General features: G+C 40.9%; 1 protein-coding gene across 3 annotated transcripts in view; it reads right to left on the bottom strand.

Moving 5' to 3' along the window:
* KIF26A (kinesin family member 26A) overlaps nt 1–16,148 on the bottom strand; it is a 101,684-nt gene that overhangs the window by 27,925 nt on the left and 57,611 nt on the right. For all 3 annotated transcript variants that reach the window (XM_035328010.1, XM_035328011.1, XM_035328012.1), the window contains exon 5: nt 2,266–2,449. In XM_035328010.1, the coding sequence (XP_035183901.1) occupies nt 2,266–2,449 (184 nt within the window). The remainder of the gene's footprint in view (nt 1–2,265; nt 2,450–16,148) is intronic.

The raw sequence follows: 16,148 nt of genomic DNA, 5'->3' as shown, positions 1-16,148 counted from the left end.
TAGTGGGATATGTCCCTGCCCAGGGCAGGGGAGTTGGAACTGGGTGATCTTCAAAGTCCCTTCTAGCCCAAGCTGTTCTACAATTCATTGAAAAATACAAGGAAAAAGAAAACCAAAAGGAGTGTAAGGTGAAAAGCTGTTAGAAGAGGAGGGACCAAAAAGTAACAGCCTTTTTTTTTAAAAAAAAAAAAAAAAAGTACAAAAAAAAAGCTACATTGTTGGAGTTGTTTTACAGGTAAACACTGTAATTTATCAAGTTGCAAACGAGGAATGGGTAAAGAGATGTTTAAGAGGTATTGTACATTTTAAACTATGGATAAGAGAAGATGCCTTATTACCTTATATTTTGAGGAGCATTACAAGTAGTAACTAGCAGACCCCGTCACCACTGCATGCTCTAGATCTTAACTCAAGAACCAAAGGGATGATGCTATTAGCAGAGAGCTCTTATCTGCAGCACAGCACTTAGCAGCACTGTGCAGGGGTTTTCCAAATAGTGGTCAACAAGTATGTGGTGAGAAGTCCACAGCTAGAACTCTGGGCCCAAAACAAACAGCACTCTCAATAATGTTTTCAGCTTACACAGCAAAGACATCTGAGGGTCCGACAACTGCCTGTTGATCCATAAAAGTCACCCACACTGCCAGCACACCATATGTAGACATATATATATATTCCATAACGAAGGAGAAGATCACACAACTGAGCAGGTGGGCATATCCCTGGTCTGTGGGTTGGCACAAGTTCCTGACCTGCTCCTCTGCATTCTGGTAGAGCTTTTCCCTTTGAAAGCCCTCTTCTGTGCTCACTGATGAAAAAGGTAGGTAGACCACACGACCCAAGGCATATAATTTCCTACCATCTGGGATTATTCATTTGATCTTCACTAGACTTTTTTGATCTGTTTGAAGACGCCAGATAAACCTGAGTATTCTACATGGCACAAGTCATGGAGATAAACTCCACTGACCACCCGCAAAGCGTAGGAAAAAGGCTGAAGTCCCTTGTTTACACATAGCTGTAGGCACGTGGGTGTGGTGAGGTACAGAGACAGTTCTTTGACCTGCCAACACAGGGAAATATAAGGATGATTAAAGGTCTTCCTAAACCAAAGAGTTTAGGAAGCCTCAGAAATGCACTGCTCCATCATTCCTCATGCCATAGCTAAGTGCTAAACCTTAGGGAAAGGAGGCAGGCACAAGCGGGCTCTGCCAAAATACACACACAGAAAGGATGTTCCTTAGCAAACGCTTCTTCCCTGAGAACCAGTACATTACTGTCATGTTTGCTGCATTCCACCATTTAATACTGCACCCTTTTTTCTAACACACTTTTAAACACAGGAGCAGAAAATACATTTAAGCAGGTGGAGGCACAGATGAAAAGAGAGCATCAATTACAGCTTTATTTTCTATCTATCACAAACTCATTGGCTTAAAAGAATACAGAGTATTCTCTGGGAGCAACAGTGTCAGTTGCAAGTATTTAGGCTGATGATCTCTATGTTAATGCTGATTTATATGGTTAGTCAAGGTGCATATTTTAGCTTTCCTGTGCACATTAGGTACTTCAATTCTATCTTCAAATGCTAATCTCTTGTAACCTATGTAAATAAGTATTCAGACTCTGTCATGTGAGTGATTAAACAGTTATAAATATGAATAAAGCTCTAAGTAATTAGGTTGTATTTTAATTAATCTTAAATAAAATTAGCACGAATGTTACAGTTTGGAAGATGCTGGATTTCCCAAGCAGGGGAGACATCTATTTCTGTCCTGCTACTTGATTTCCACAGAATTACTTCTGGTTTACACTGATATGTGAAGCAGAGGGAAATCAAGCACCCTTGGCTATCTCCTTAATCCAAAGCAAACAGACAGCACCAGCAGCTGAGCCTTGCCGGTAACAGAGACTACTTCTGCCCAAGGTGACACCTGTATGCGCACTGGTTTTGGACCAATGAAGTCAGAGAAAGTCTGTCTCTAATATAGGGAAGGACAAAACAACCTTTGTCAGTATTGTTGTCAGTGATGTTAACTAGTTTCAGTGAAGCCAACATGTAAGCACTGAATCTGCTCTGAGACAGCAAACATTTTCCAAAGTCAACAAATAATAGCTCTCAGGCACATTCAGACAGATGTGTCTCTTTCTCTATCCCAAGACCATTCTCTTGAGCTTATGCAACCCTGTTCTAGGCCGAAAGCTTCCAGCCCCGTTAAAATTACTCTATAAACCTATTTTTAAAAAATTGAAATCCAAAATTACCTTTCCAATGCCAGGGTTGTCCTTGATTTTGGACACAGCTCTCAGAAGGCATGGTGGTGCTGGCGGAGGACAGAGCTGCAGAATGCCACTAAAGTTAGTAGCATAAATAGAGAAGTCGTGTGTGTGTGGCAGGGGTGGATGGTATTTCTTTCTCTTCGAAGACAGGTTAAGCTTCTGTGCTGCTCTGTATAAAAGTAATAGCAAGAAAGGACAATGTTACTAGGTGTTAATGGCAATCTGGACCAGACAAACGTATGTTCATTGGCATCACTGCCTGTTTAACAAATCAAGTCATTGTGTTCTAACCTGATTTCATAAGGAAAAAACATCAGGAGACTAATAGAAGGAAATGTGAGTAGAAAAAATACAGGCAAATTATTCAGTTAATTTCTCCCTCAACAGAGTTTCAATTATATTCTAACTTTCCCCTCTTCCCCCCAACAGCTTAACAGCTGAATCCTAAAATACTAAAATCTCACTGACATCGTAAAAAGCTGAAATAATCCCCTTGTCACTGGCAGGACCGCATGGATCTTACTGGTGATAACATTACAGAAGTGATGCTTTGTACGCTACAAGTTACTCAATACACAAAATGACACTCCAAGTCAGCTGAGCCTGAGATCCTATCTTGTTGGCTGCACTGAAAATCCTTAGATAACAGAGAATTTCCTTCAAGACAGATTGGTTTTTCTTCCTCAATTCCATTCTTCCACATTAAAAGGGAAAGCTATTACAGAGACAAGCTTTAATGTTCTAAATGATAATGATCCTGCTTTTGAAATGCAGAATTTCAAAACATAAAAGATGAAGAAGAAGGAAAAATTAAAACATGCAATTAAAATTGTAACATTATTCCATATGATTAAGAATAGGAATAAAATCATTTTTTCTGCTGTTCCCCCACCATCAACACCAAACATAGCAAGAAACAAAACCAGAACCTGGACTCTGCATCAAAATCTTCATGGGACAACACACCCTGCAGAGCTGTATGGAATGGATATTTATGTTAGTGACACTCACTGGGCAACTGAGGACAGCATCGATGGTGAAATCTCAGCTCTGTCAAAGCCAAGGAGAGTTTTGTCACCTGAATGTATGTGATTTGACCCTGAGACTGACAGTAGATAGACCACCCTCAGATACATATCATAAAAGAATCCAACATGCTAGCTTTCAACATTACTTTGAATGACTGTTAAGCCAGCAAAGACGCAAAGCATCATATTCATGTTATCTGTGGATGACCTGAGACCATGCCACTAATGCCAACAGGTCTTCAGTGGGGGAAAAGCACTGTTCTAGCCCATGCTTCCAATATAAAAGCCTTTCCCTTTGGATAAATCAGTTTGGAAGTATATGACCACAAAAAGTCTCTCTAATTTGTATTTTCATCATTCCTTCCAGTCCATGATCTCAAAGTACTTTTCAGTAATAATGAACTGGCATCAGTATCTGTGAAGTATTATAGTGGAAAACATATGAGAGAAAAAAAAAAAAAAAAAAAAAAAAAAAAAAAAACACTAAAGCAGTGCTTTGTTGTCATCCCCAATTCAGGGTTAATCTAGACCCCTAACCTTGCCAGGAATGTAGTGATGATGCAGCCCCAGGCTGCCTCAGCTTAGCAGACCGATCAGGGAAGGAAACTCTTCCTTTACTTATATTTATGGTAGGTCAGAAGCAAAAAGGAGCACAGAGCAGGAGGGCACAGTTGCTTCCAGCAGCGCTACTTGCTTCAAGTGAGTTACAGTACAAAGAACTGGTTGTGTACAAGGAACAAAATTACTCGCTTGGGTCAGGATTACACAGCTAAGTACAAGGGGCAGGAGTCAGAATACAGATCTGCAGAATTCCCAGCCTGAAGCTCTACGCTCCCCGACCTGTGCGTTGAACTCCTTTTTCCTTCAGCAGCATCAGGAGATGCAGACCCCCTATGTGCTTCCTTCTCCCTCTTCAAACACTGCAATATTTAGAAGAGGACAAAGACTTCTGTTATGAAAAGATGAGGCTCTACTTCAGAGGGAGCCAGAAGCCACTATCTTGTGAGGGACAAGTTGGACTCTTGCCTCTAAGGAAAGAAACAGCTTTTGACTCTTTCTGCATCCTGAAACCAGCAGGAACTGTATCCTATGGTGAAGCAAAATACTGCAAAGCATGAATTTACACAAAACCTCAGGCTTTCAATGGCAATGAGAACTGATTTAACCGCCTGAACCCCCAAACCCCTTGCTAATACCTCTTTCAATATGAAAACATATGCCTGAAACAGGACACCAGGCAAACAGTTGCACAACTTCACTAGGACTGCAGCTGCACATTAAAACCGTAATGCCTCCTAAATATGCAGCTTTATTGTGCAGAAAAGTGTCTCTAACTGTTGGTACTCTCATTGTGGAACTCAAGACACTCATTACTTTCTCTCTCCAAGTACCAATTAACAGTTGTGGTTATTATTTAATCATCTTGTTGATTAATATGAAAGGTAACGTTTATTTCCTTGTTTACATGCTATGATCCCTTGTTGAAATGATAAAAACTCCTCAAGAGAATGTCTTCAAAGTGCAATCAAGATATACATTAAAACCTAATGAAATAATTATTCCTTCAAAAGATCTGGCTGAAGGAGTTCCTCTGGGAAACATACATAAAAGAGAATGGGATACAAAGAACAAATTTACTCGGGATTTGTTTATTCAACACCTAAGCGCTAACCGTCAGTAAGCAAATGCACCCAAAAAAGCAAAGTTAAGCAAAACATAAAAATAAATAGAAAAGTCAGCCTTATTAAAGTATAACATCTCTCAAAATAGCTCAGTAACGTGGCTTTGGACCATTTTAAGAGGACACCAAATCCACTACTAGTTATCTTAACCTCCCCACCGAGACAGACCACCTTTCAAACTGCTTTACTTCTAACAGCATTCACATGCTTTCTACAACCTCCACTGTTCAAAGGACAGTGCCATATGCTAGCTAAAGCAATCAACTGCTATTGTGCTGATAAATCCTCTTCCTATGAGCCTGTAGTGCCACGATGTACTGAGGAATTTGGCAACGGGACTGCAGATGTCCATGTGGGATAACAGGAAACCAAAAAAGCAGAGGAACTGAAGTAGATGTTGTAGAAAATAATCGCTGCTTTGACAGGCAACAGGCCAACAGCACTAGTAATGATGTATGCAGTTCATATTTAAAAAGCATCTCTTCTCAAGTAGCAGTGCACAAAGCTTAATTATAAGCTCTCTGTGTTTGAATGCAAGAATCACTTTACCTGACATCAAAACGGGGCTGTTTCTCATCACTGGCATCATGCACCAGCAGTACCAAACAGCTTGTTGGGTTTGTTTATTTGTTCCTTAAAACGGGAAGGTTAGGGAGCAAGTGGCAAGAATAGAGCAACTGGTGCAAAACAAGATACATCTATCAAACTCTAGACTGTGAATATGAACATAAATAGCTGTCATCTCCAGTTCCTATAAAAATCACAGTCAGTTCTTTAACTGTTACAAAAGCCAGCTGGGCAGCAGCCTTCCTATGCTGTGCTTGGGCTCCTGGACTGGTCCGGGCAAACAGAACCACAGAAGGGCTCATCAATCCTTATGCACTTCTTGCAGAACCAGCAATATACTTGGTGGTATCCCAGCCAAGTACTCATTAGGCCAAAATACAGGCCAGGCTGGTTTGGACATGGGCCCAACCAAATGAAACAAAATCCAACTGCATAAAACTCCTTACTTCAGTAAAAAACATGGGAATTCGTACTTAAAGGGAGCCACTTCGGAGACACTCCAGAGAATAGGATGCAAAACTTCAGTGTTACAGTAATTAGTTTTTCACAAATGCACACTTTCTACCTACCTTAGGTTTTGCCCATTCAACCTCCTAGCTCATTTCCATGGAGCATTCTTGAAAAGAAAACTAAGCTTTACTCTCTCACGCCCCTCTTCCAATTAAAGCTTCAAAGACACCCATATATATTATTTTTACCTCTAGCTGTGAGATCTACTGTCTACATTTCGCTTAACTCTTTCCATCTCTAATAGAAGATGTCTTTTAAGATGCTCCAGAGAGTTCTCTTCTCATAGCTAGGTGTCATGGTAGAAAATAAAACTAATATATGGCACATGTAGGAGCACTCAAATAGCAAATGACAAGGGACAGTCTGTAACCTGTTCTTTAGCCCACCACAATTTACAGATTACTAGATTTTCTGCCATGCATGGATGAGACCAGTGAGGAAAAGCATGGCCAGATCAATTACATAATGCTCAGCATCTAGGGAATAAGAGTGTGCAACAACAGTAGCTACAAAACCTGCCCATTAAAAAAATAAAATAAATAAATAAAATTATTTTTTAAATTCTGTGTATGTAGTTAAGGTGACATTTCAGATACTCTGTTGTACAGCAAACTGCTTCTAGCTTACATTCGCTGTACACGTTCTGCACATTATAGCTGTGAAAGTAAACAGCACAATTTAAATCCTTAAAGAACAGTGTTCCTTCTGGGCATAATTTCTTCATGAAAAAGACGACTAGAATTTAAACTTTTACTACGACACAAACTTACAGAATTTCACAAAGTGTTAAGCAAACATTTATTAAGCTACATAAGGAAGAGTGATGCAAAATATAGTCTGAGACACATACTAAAAATGAGTCAACTGAGACAGATGCAGAGGATTTAATTGACAAGGTGGGCTTGCAGACAAACTGACACAAGTCAGAAATAGAACTGGGAGTCCTGCTTCCAATAAAGCTCCACTGACAAAATAATAAAAGAAAACTTCTGCATGAGCCATTACATATTAACATAGCTTTAGCATTATTAGCCAGCCTTATCTTTCAAAGATCACTGTCATTATTCACATTGTGAGAATGCTAAGGGGTTCGCCCAGCAGGTCAAGGCCAAAGAAATGTACAGTCCAAGCCTTAAATATCCTGAATTTGAGTTTACTCAAGGGTACACTCAGGAGTTTTGGCTTGGCCTTGACAGATATCTCAGGACCAAACCTTATCCTGATTCTGAACCCTCCGCAAAGTTTGCAAAATTCTGGGTGCAGGTTTACACTGGGTATCAGTCTGCGCAGGACTCTTCTGAACTTTCCCAGCTCCCAGCCCAGCACAGCCATCACCCCTCCATCACATAACCCAAGCCTTTCCCACTGCAAGCCATCTCCAAAAGAAGCAGTGGGAAAGGCAGTCTGTCATTGTATCTGCAGTTCCAGTTATTGTTTCCTTAATTACTCATCAATACAGACAACAAATGGACGGATGTCCTACAATACACCCTGCAGCATTCTGTCCCAAGTCTTCCGCCACTCACAGAATAAACTTGGTTGGCATTATGACTTTTATTATTGTTATTACTTTTGATTTGTGGTTCTAAAATTAGAAAGATAGCACAATGAAACAGTACAGTTGCTGCCCAAAACTCCATGCAAACTTAAAATAAGCAAGGTATCAGTTTCCACTTACAGCAGGCAATTTGGATAATAAAAGCTAGTTCAAAATGAGCCATTTTGAAACAGAAAGCTGGGAATGTCTAAATCTGTCATGAAGGTCTGGAAAAAAACAAAAGGCACCATCTCTATTTCTGCAATAAATTTTGTCCAAGGCATCACTTATAAAATATGAATTAAGTTTTTAGATTATGGCCTGTTCTTCCCCCTAAAACAAGCTTAATAGGTTTCTGTTATGCATGCATAGCTTCAGCAGCATGTTCTGACTTTCCCGCTTCAGTATCATTACACAAGCACAGCACCAAACCTTTGTTTGCTTAGCTGTCCCAGCAACACTGTCCAGAAGCACTAACGGGAAAAACAACTGATGTTCCTAATTTCAGTGGTTCCCTTCTTCAATAAATAATTAGTTTGTCTGGATCACAATGCACAGCCTCAAACAATGGCATTTTTTTAATGGTTGATGGTAATAAAGTTTCAACAGAAAAACGTCATTCTAAAGCATTCCAAAGTATCAAAACATATCTAATATCGTGAGGATATTAACCAAGCCAACCTCATGAAAGCAAGCATCTCCAACGTGAGATTAAGCTCATGCTTTGCATATGGCATAATCTTGCAATTCAGACTTGAATTTCAGCCTCTCACTCGAGTGACCTCTTAATTTTCTCTTACTATCTCTTACTAAAATCGGCAGGGCAGGAAAAAAATAAATATATCAGCTATGTTGACATACTAGCAACACCATCTTCTACACTTTCTCCATGGTCCAACATAGGATGAACTTCACCTAACATATTCCCTTTATATATTTCTCCAATTTGTTATTACAAACTTCAAGGAAAGCAAGTCCACAGCCTCTCGAGGCAGTCAGTTCCAGTTTTTACCTGTTCTTACTGTTACAAAATTAACACCTCACATCGCTCATCAGTCTGCCTTGCTGGAATGTATGTTGCTTATTTCCCCCTTCACCTCCCCAGCAGACATGCAGAGGAGCTTATTTCCTTCCATTGCAGTAGCTGTTACCTGCGAGAAGACTTCTGCTCTACTTCAGCCTTCTCTTTTCCAGACCTCAGGCCTTCCAACCTCTTCTAACAGGTCAAGTTCCCTCAATTCCCGATCACCCTCGTTGCTCTCCCTCTACTCCATTCACATCCTCATCAAGTACAGAATCGAGGCCTAATAGACAGGTGAGCAATTGCTGAAATCCACCTGAATTCAGGCACCACATGGAAAAAAAACAGGCAAAGCCACTTTGGGATGGACTGAAAGAGACCTCTGGAGATGACAAGTTAAAACAAACCTGCAGAGTACCCCTGACATCAGAAGAGCTTTCCCATGTTGTACAGACTCAAGAGCTGATGCCTCTTCTGAACTACCCATTACTATTTAAACAGAAGCAACCAACCAAGCCCACTTTCAAAGCATTCAAGTGATTTGCATACAGGAATCCAAGTAGGAATTCTCACAGCTCTTCTCTGTATTTTTTTTCCATGTTTAAGAAACACTGAAGAGCAGATCTTTAGGAGCATTCACTGACTGTTACATCCCAACCATTGCTTCCTCTCTCCCAAACCAGCAGTTTCTGAGGTCACTACAAAAATTGTCATGAGCAGCGTCAGCTCTGCATTCTCCTCAGCATGCAGATTTAAGACACTTCTGACCAAGGAACATTTCTTCCGAAGCTGGAACCAAGGATCAGGAACTGACGTACACACACAGCAGAGTAACATCTACTCACTGCAGCCCGCCACGTACCATTTCCAGCTCTGCTCACTAATGCTGTTAAACAAAGCAAGAGCAGATGAACATATTGCTGTACTTCTATGCTCGCTGTTTACAATTGTACCATATGACAAACTGCTGAAAACCTGTGTAGGTTAATCTTTATGTAAGCAAGGCTGTCAACACCTAATATAGAAATATGTCAGTTCCTGGGTCGCACACAGCGTAGATAGCTATGCAGTGAAAAGCTACCTGAATGCCAGCAATGTTGTCTCATTCTGTCTAATGAACTAACTGAGCTAAAGCAGGCAGAACCACATCAATCACACACCTTAGGCAAAAAAAATAAATAAATAAAAAATAAAAAAATTGGATTTATTTGCAAGCAAAACCCAGACTCCTGAAACAGGATGAGGAAAGCAAAATTTTATTCTCATTTGTATTCTATCAAGAAAAAGTAATAAAGCCATTTTTTAAACTGAAAAGTAATGAAACAGAAACAATGGTGCTAACTAGCCATTCATTATTAAAGTAATTACTTAAATAGATCATTTAACATTTTTCCCTGCAATACCAGCTCCCAATATATAGAAAGAAGCCAGTATCAAAATGACTTATCAGGCAATAAATTATTTTTGTTACAAAGGATATTACACTCCATGCTATTCATCAAAAACAATCTGGTATGGAAAGCAAAAGCATTCTGCTCATTCAGGTTGCTCCAGGGAAGAAGCAGGCACATCTGTGATTGGAAGGGATGAGAGAGAAAAGGCAGCACAAGGCTAACCCAGGGTTCATCTGAAGCATGAGGTTCAGGCAAGCGTCATGCAGGAAAGAGGGGGACTGAACTTAGGTCCACATAATGCACGATATTCTCATTCCTGGTCACATATCAGGGTCTGATACATGACTGTAAAGCCTCCATTAAAATAAAAGCTCTGGGGATGGTTATGTTTTTAGGTTACTTGCCTTTACCCCAAAACACCATCCCCACAGACATACCTTTCTCATCACCTCCAGCTGCCTCTGTTCCACATCTCAGCGCACATCTAGAAAATCCAGACAGCCCATCCCTCCCTCCTTCAGCCAGTTTTTATTTAAGATACTTAGCCAAAGGCTTGACACCTATCATGCTAGGCAAATAACTTCTCAGGGGGGCATTTACTTATTCCTAGTGTTGGAGTTAAATGGGCACTGACAGCATTAAATGATGCAGTGGAAACCACTAAAGTCATATGCCCACACAATGAGTAATTTTAAAGAGAGGAGGGACGCACAGGCTTCTTAAAGCCCAGCATTCCTGTGATTTATTTAACTGACTTCAGTTCTGAAGCAATGCTTCTCAGAGGTAAAACGGGCTGAAATTGCAGCACCATTTAAAATAGCACTTAGCAGGAAAATGTAAGATGCGTGTTCCCCATCACTGCCGGTGGAGAGATTTGACTATTTGTGACCCAAAGATTCAAATTTCAGGAGAAACAAGCAACTCCTTAAGACCTGCTGGAGACGTATTACCAAATAATGTTCTGAAGCTTGCCTTGGACTCCAACTAGCTTCACTAATAACACTTAGATTAGATTCATTTTATGCCAATTAACTTCCACTGAGTCATTTCTTTCCAGTAAAAACTCCACAGGGCACTGCTTCTCAGTAAGTGAGCTCCACAAGTAAGTGAGGACACCAAAAGCCCAGCAAAGCTGAAAGCTTTGGGCAATGGGCAGAGAAGCACTAACTGATGCTGAGTGAGGTACTGTCCTGCCAAAACAAACAAACAAACAAAAAAAAACACCTTCCACCCTCTGACAAGAATTAGGGAAATTTTATAAAGATGAAACTCACTGCTACTTCAAGAGAATATGAAAGTACTTTCTGAGTGATCTTGCAGTTGGTCAAGCTCTGCAGCTGTAGTGCTGGTGCACTATTTTGCCTTGACCTTTCACGATTGTTGTGAGTGATAATGCAGTGTCTCATTTTGCCACTAGCACAAGCACACGAAGTGGTCTAGCTCAGAACACAGCCAGTGTCGGCTGAAAATCCACCTGTCCCACAAACCACATCCACCACACAGTAAACCAAGTATCAGAGTGACTGCAAGTCAGCCACGAGAGCTATATACTCAAGTATCAGCCTGATTTTACTATTTCAACTGCTAAATCTGTCTTGTCTTAATAAAGCATTAAAATAGTTAAGTGTGTTATTGAAAGAGCCTGAAAGTCCTCAATAAACTTGTGAGACAGGTGCAAACTGTCAAATTACAGCCCCACAGGAAAGTCGCCGTTATCATTTTACCTATGGAATGCCTCATTCCTGCTGCAGCAAAACCACCAGTGCAGCTGCCACGGCCGCCAAGCTGGGGAGCCCCAAATAACAGGGTCAGAACAAGCACTGATGTTCAGGAGTCCAGGAGCCAAAGCAGCAGGAGAAGGGGAAGGGCTGAGATGGGGGAGGTCAGAGAGGTGTTCCTCTCGACAAGCACAAAGGGCACAAAGAAAGGGACAAAGGAGGCTCAAGCAGCTAGATAACATTGAAATCCCACATATTCAGGTAAACTGCAGGTGCATTCAGGTATGGATGAATGAGAAAATACAAAAAGGATAATATGAAAAATATCTAAATGAAAGGAAAACTGTTAAGTTCAGGAAAGCAGAAGATCAGAGACAGTACAATAGAAATATCTGTATGACTCCAGACAAGATTATCCATAAATACCTCAGACTTTCTCCTAGTTTAAAACCCCTTCCATTGACATCCATTTATCCACACACTCACATGCACACTCTGTCAATCACTGTCTCTATAAATTCAAACTTGGGCAGCTCTGAAAGCACAGATTCTGACCTACCACATATTTGTGAGCATATCTGTATTAAATTATTCTGCTTTGCTCTTCCTCCTGGGCATCATGAACATCTCAGAACATAGACACCCAACTGCTACAACAGCGTCATAACAGAGCCACCTAGAGCAGCTCAGAAAGTCATTTCATCTCCTGGGAGGCTGCCTCTGGTGCTCCAGATCCTCCCACATTACCCATCGAGGCACTCAGGGTCTCTTCCCCACTCTAATTTGTCATATCCCAATCTCCAATCTACTGACCTCCGGGACATTCTTCATGCTTTCAGCAGTGCTCAACTCAGCAGTACCGATGTCCAAAACTCTACCTTCTCTCTCTTCTCAACTGCTTCAACTTCTTTAACTCCTCCCTTTGCTGAACTACAGCTCTGTCTCATCTCTGTTTGCCTCATCAGTCTCAGTCTTCACGGACGAGCTCTTCATAGCAGGGAACCTGGCTTACCATATGCTGATAAAGCACTATGTAAATGTATGATGCAGTATTAGCAATGATACCAGTAATGATGTCCTGCTCTTAAACATGCTGCTCTGAGAGTCATTTCTGTCTCCAGGAACAAAGCCTACTAAATTCAGGCTTATCTTCTAATTTATCCTCCTTATAGGCTAAAGCGAAATGGGATATACCTAAAGCATACACTGTTTTGTTTGGCCTTAATTATAGGCAGTATTATGCTGCCACAGCAACTAGAAAAGCCTAAGCTGCCTGAAGATGATACAAGATACTGCACAATGCTACACACCCTGCCCCGTCTCCTGTCCCCACATAGCACTGTGCTAGACACGGGTCATGTCGGCACCCCAGGGACAGCCAGTAAATGCATTCCAGCAGCCGCGGCATGGCACCGACAGGATGAGGCAAGCTGTCTGGTGGCACCGGCTCCGTCTGCATTTGCACACCTGTATGAGGGCTTTCTTGCTCTCCCCAGCTCCACACAGCGAGGAAAGGGGGTCTGGGAAGATGTCTCCCCCTGCAGCAGCATGCAGTGAGGCAACGCTGCAGGGGGCAGGCAGCTCCAGCCCACCAGATTCTGAGGAGAGATTCATAATTAACACATCTGGCTCCCCCTAAAACACACGGATGCTTCATTTCATCTGCACATCTCTTCCCCCAAGCTACAGATTGCTCAGCCACCCTTCCCAACTGGCTTCCAACTGCCATTAAATGGTAGCAAGAGAAAGCAGGGCACTGTAGGGCATTTAATGACTGATGCTCCTCCAAGTGGCTGCTGTGCTACATTAATGCCAGACAGTTGTTACATCCCTGGAAGAGCTCTGTGGCTCCCATGATACTGCCACGATGCTGCGAAGTGGAGACAAACCATGCACGCACAGTTCTTTGGCTATCTCTACCAGCAAGGCAGTCTTAACTGGAAAGAGCTCGTACCTTGCTTTCCTGAGTGAAAAAATTAATTAAAATTAAAATTAAATTCAAATTTAACTTTCCCACGCACCTCAACATATTTCTTGGGTGTGGACTACTCTGAACAAGGCAGCTTCATCAACTGACTCTGCATCTTCCCTTGACTCGTCATTTGCCAAAAATTTACTACAGTTACCCGTAACTATCACAGGCATTTCTGTTTCAGCCTCACAAACTAGCCTGACTACCACAGGTCAGCACTAAAAGGTCTAGCTCAGGACCCAATGAGTCACACATTTTCTTCACCTTCTGGTGAACTACTACTTATTCATAACCCAGTTATCTACTTTAGCTGTCAAAGAGATTTAAATTGTGCCAGCTCTGCACAAAGCCGGGATACCAGCACATCCCAGCAGGGTACAGGGCAAAAGTTTACAGCTATTAAATACAGAAAACCGGTGAACTACATTATGAGCTTAGCAGAAGTATAATTCTTGTTTTTTACAGGACAGAGAATGGCAGGCTGAAGTGCTTTAGCTAAAAACATCTTAAACATGGCAACTTAAAAAAAACAAACGTATGTTTCATTTTTTGTTCTTTTTTTTTCCCCTGCATTAAATTCTGAAAGTCCAGATAGTCATGGAATAATCAGGTTTAACAGGTTAGCGGTAATATATGCCTCAAGTGTTCCTAATACATCATAATCTTCTTTCACAGAATTTGCATCACTGTCAAACCAAACTACTGATTTTCAGTTGATGCTTTTAACATGTTTCTATGGTTACTTTCCAAGGTCGCATCACAGACGCCTGAACAGCGGTTCAGAAAGACAAAAGGCATTTTGCATCTTTCACCATATTAAATAATTTATGAAAGTTAAGGCATCCTCATGGAAAAAAAAATCATACAAGAATGGTTCTGAGGTTATTTTCTCAGCAACAGTTTGAAGCACAGTAAAATCAATATATCCCTACAAAAGCCTTCAAGAGGCAGGCTATTTGACTAATGTTCCATATGGTACAAAATACTAAGGAACGTTCCAAGTTTAGATCTATATGCACAAGCCTACATGAACTGCATGAGTGGATCTTAAAGCAGAACATGTAGACATCTAATTTGCTACTGTCAGCTTCATCTTTTACATCAGGCAGCAGCTATTGTCTCAAAGTATTCTGAATCTAAAAAAAATGCAAAAATAAAACTGAAAAAGTGAAGTAAAAATGGTAATGACAGCCTTTATTATTTCCATCGTTTTTCATTCAAAGCCATGCAGATTTCATCTGTCCCCGAAACGCTACAAATTTTGACTAGTGTAATGAAAGCTTGTGCACAAAATATCTGAATCCTCTGCCTACCGCTACACTAGATCAGAGTTTATTGGAACTAATTGAAGTGTCTGAGGCTTGGAACAAAAACACATTAGTCATTTAGTGGTTGTGCTAATATTGCTATGCCTTTCCTGCAGTTTCATTAGATACAGACTGCTTCAATACCCTAATCATATGCTCAGTCACAGCACAATCAGTACACAGAGTACTGACAAGCTGTCCCACCATGCCTAGAGCTGATAAGGTGCCTGCTCTATGAGTAACCTCAATTATTGACTATATTTTATGGTCAATCTAATGACCAAATGCTTATCAGTGAACCATCAGGTGCCTGTAATAGGATAGTGACCCTTAGTTTATATGTACCATTACTGCTCATTAGTGAATAATTAGATTCTTTAATCCACAACTCACAGGCATTACAATATGATGGAATATCCTGAATCAAGAAAAAGACGACTATGCTTATTTTAACTCTTAAGATGTTCAATTACATTACTCAGAGCCTGTATGTTATGTCTTATTAAGAAAAGCTGCTTGCAAAAAGTGTATCATGTGTAATGTTTTATGTCATGACTAAATTGACACAGCTTTCCTAAACACGCAGGAATATGATGAGAGTGGAAAGATAATGGGTGTGATTCACCATTCTGATTCTCCAGATTTATTAACTTAACTGGTTTTAATCTAGCAAAGCCCAGCAACACTGCAAATGATATAGAGACCCAGAAACTAGTGAGCACATACTGAGTGCTATGTTTGGAAGATTAATTCATCAAACAAAAGCAGGCAGATGTGAGGGAAAAGAGCTGCAAAAAAACAGTTCCTTCCCTGCCTCAAAGTCAGCGGTCCCATGGCAGCAAGTGCAACCCTGTGACCAAACCAGCTTGAAAAGACACAAAAATAATCCACTATCAAAGATGATTAATATTTAAGAAAAGCAATGTAATACAGCTTTTCCTCTACTCAACCTTGCTCAGGGTTTCTTGACTTTATACATCATTCCTTCTAAATTGCTTTGATTCCTCTTAGCTGCCCCATCACTGCTCAAACCTTCCCTCCAGCTCACCTTGGGACACTGAGGCCAGACACCCATGCTCCCACCAAAGCTCCACAAACCCAGCCGGCGGCACAGGCAGTGCTGCCACGACTG

The sequence above is a fragment of the Oxyura jamaicensis genome, chromosome 5 (genome assembly GCF_011077185.1).
Source record: "Oxyura jamaicensis isolate SHBP4307 breed ruddy duck chromosome 5, BPBGC_Ojam_1.0, whole genome shotgun sequence".
Lineage (NCBI taxonomy): Eukaryota > Metazoa > Chordata > Aves > Anseriformes > Anatidae > Oxyura > Oxyura jamaicensis.
This window is presented reverse-complemented; position numbering and strand designations above follow the sequence as displayed.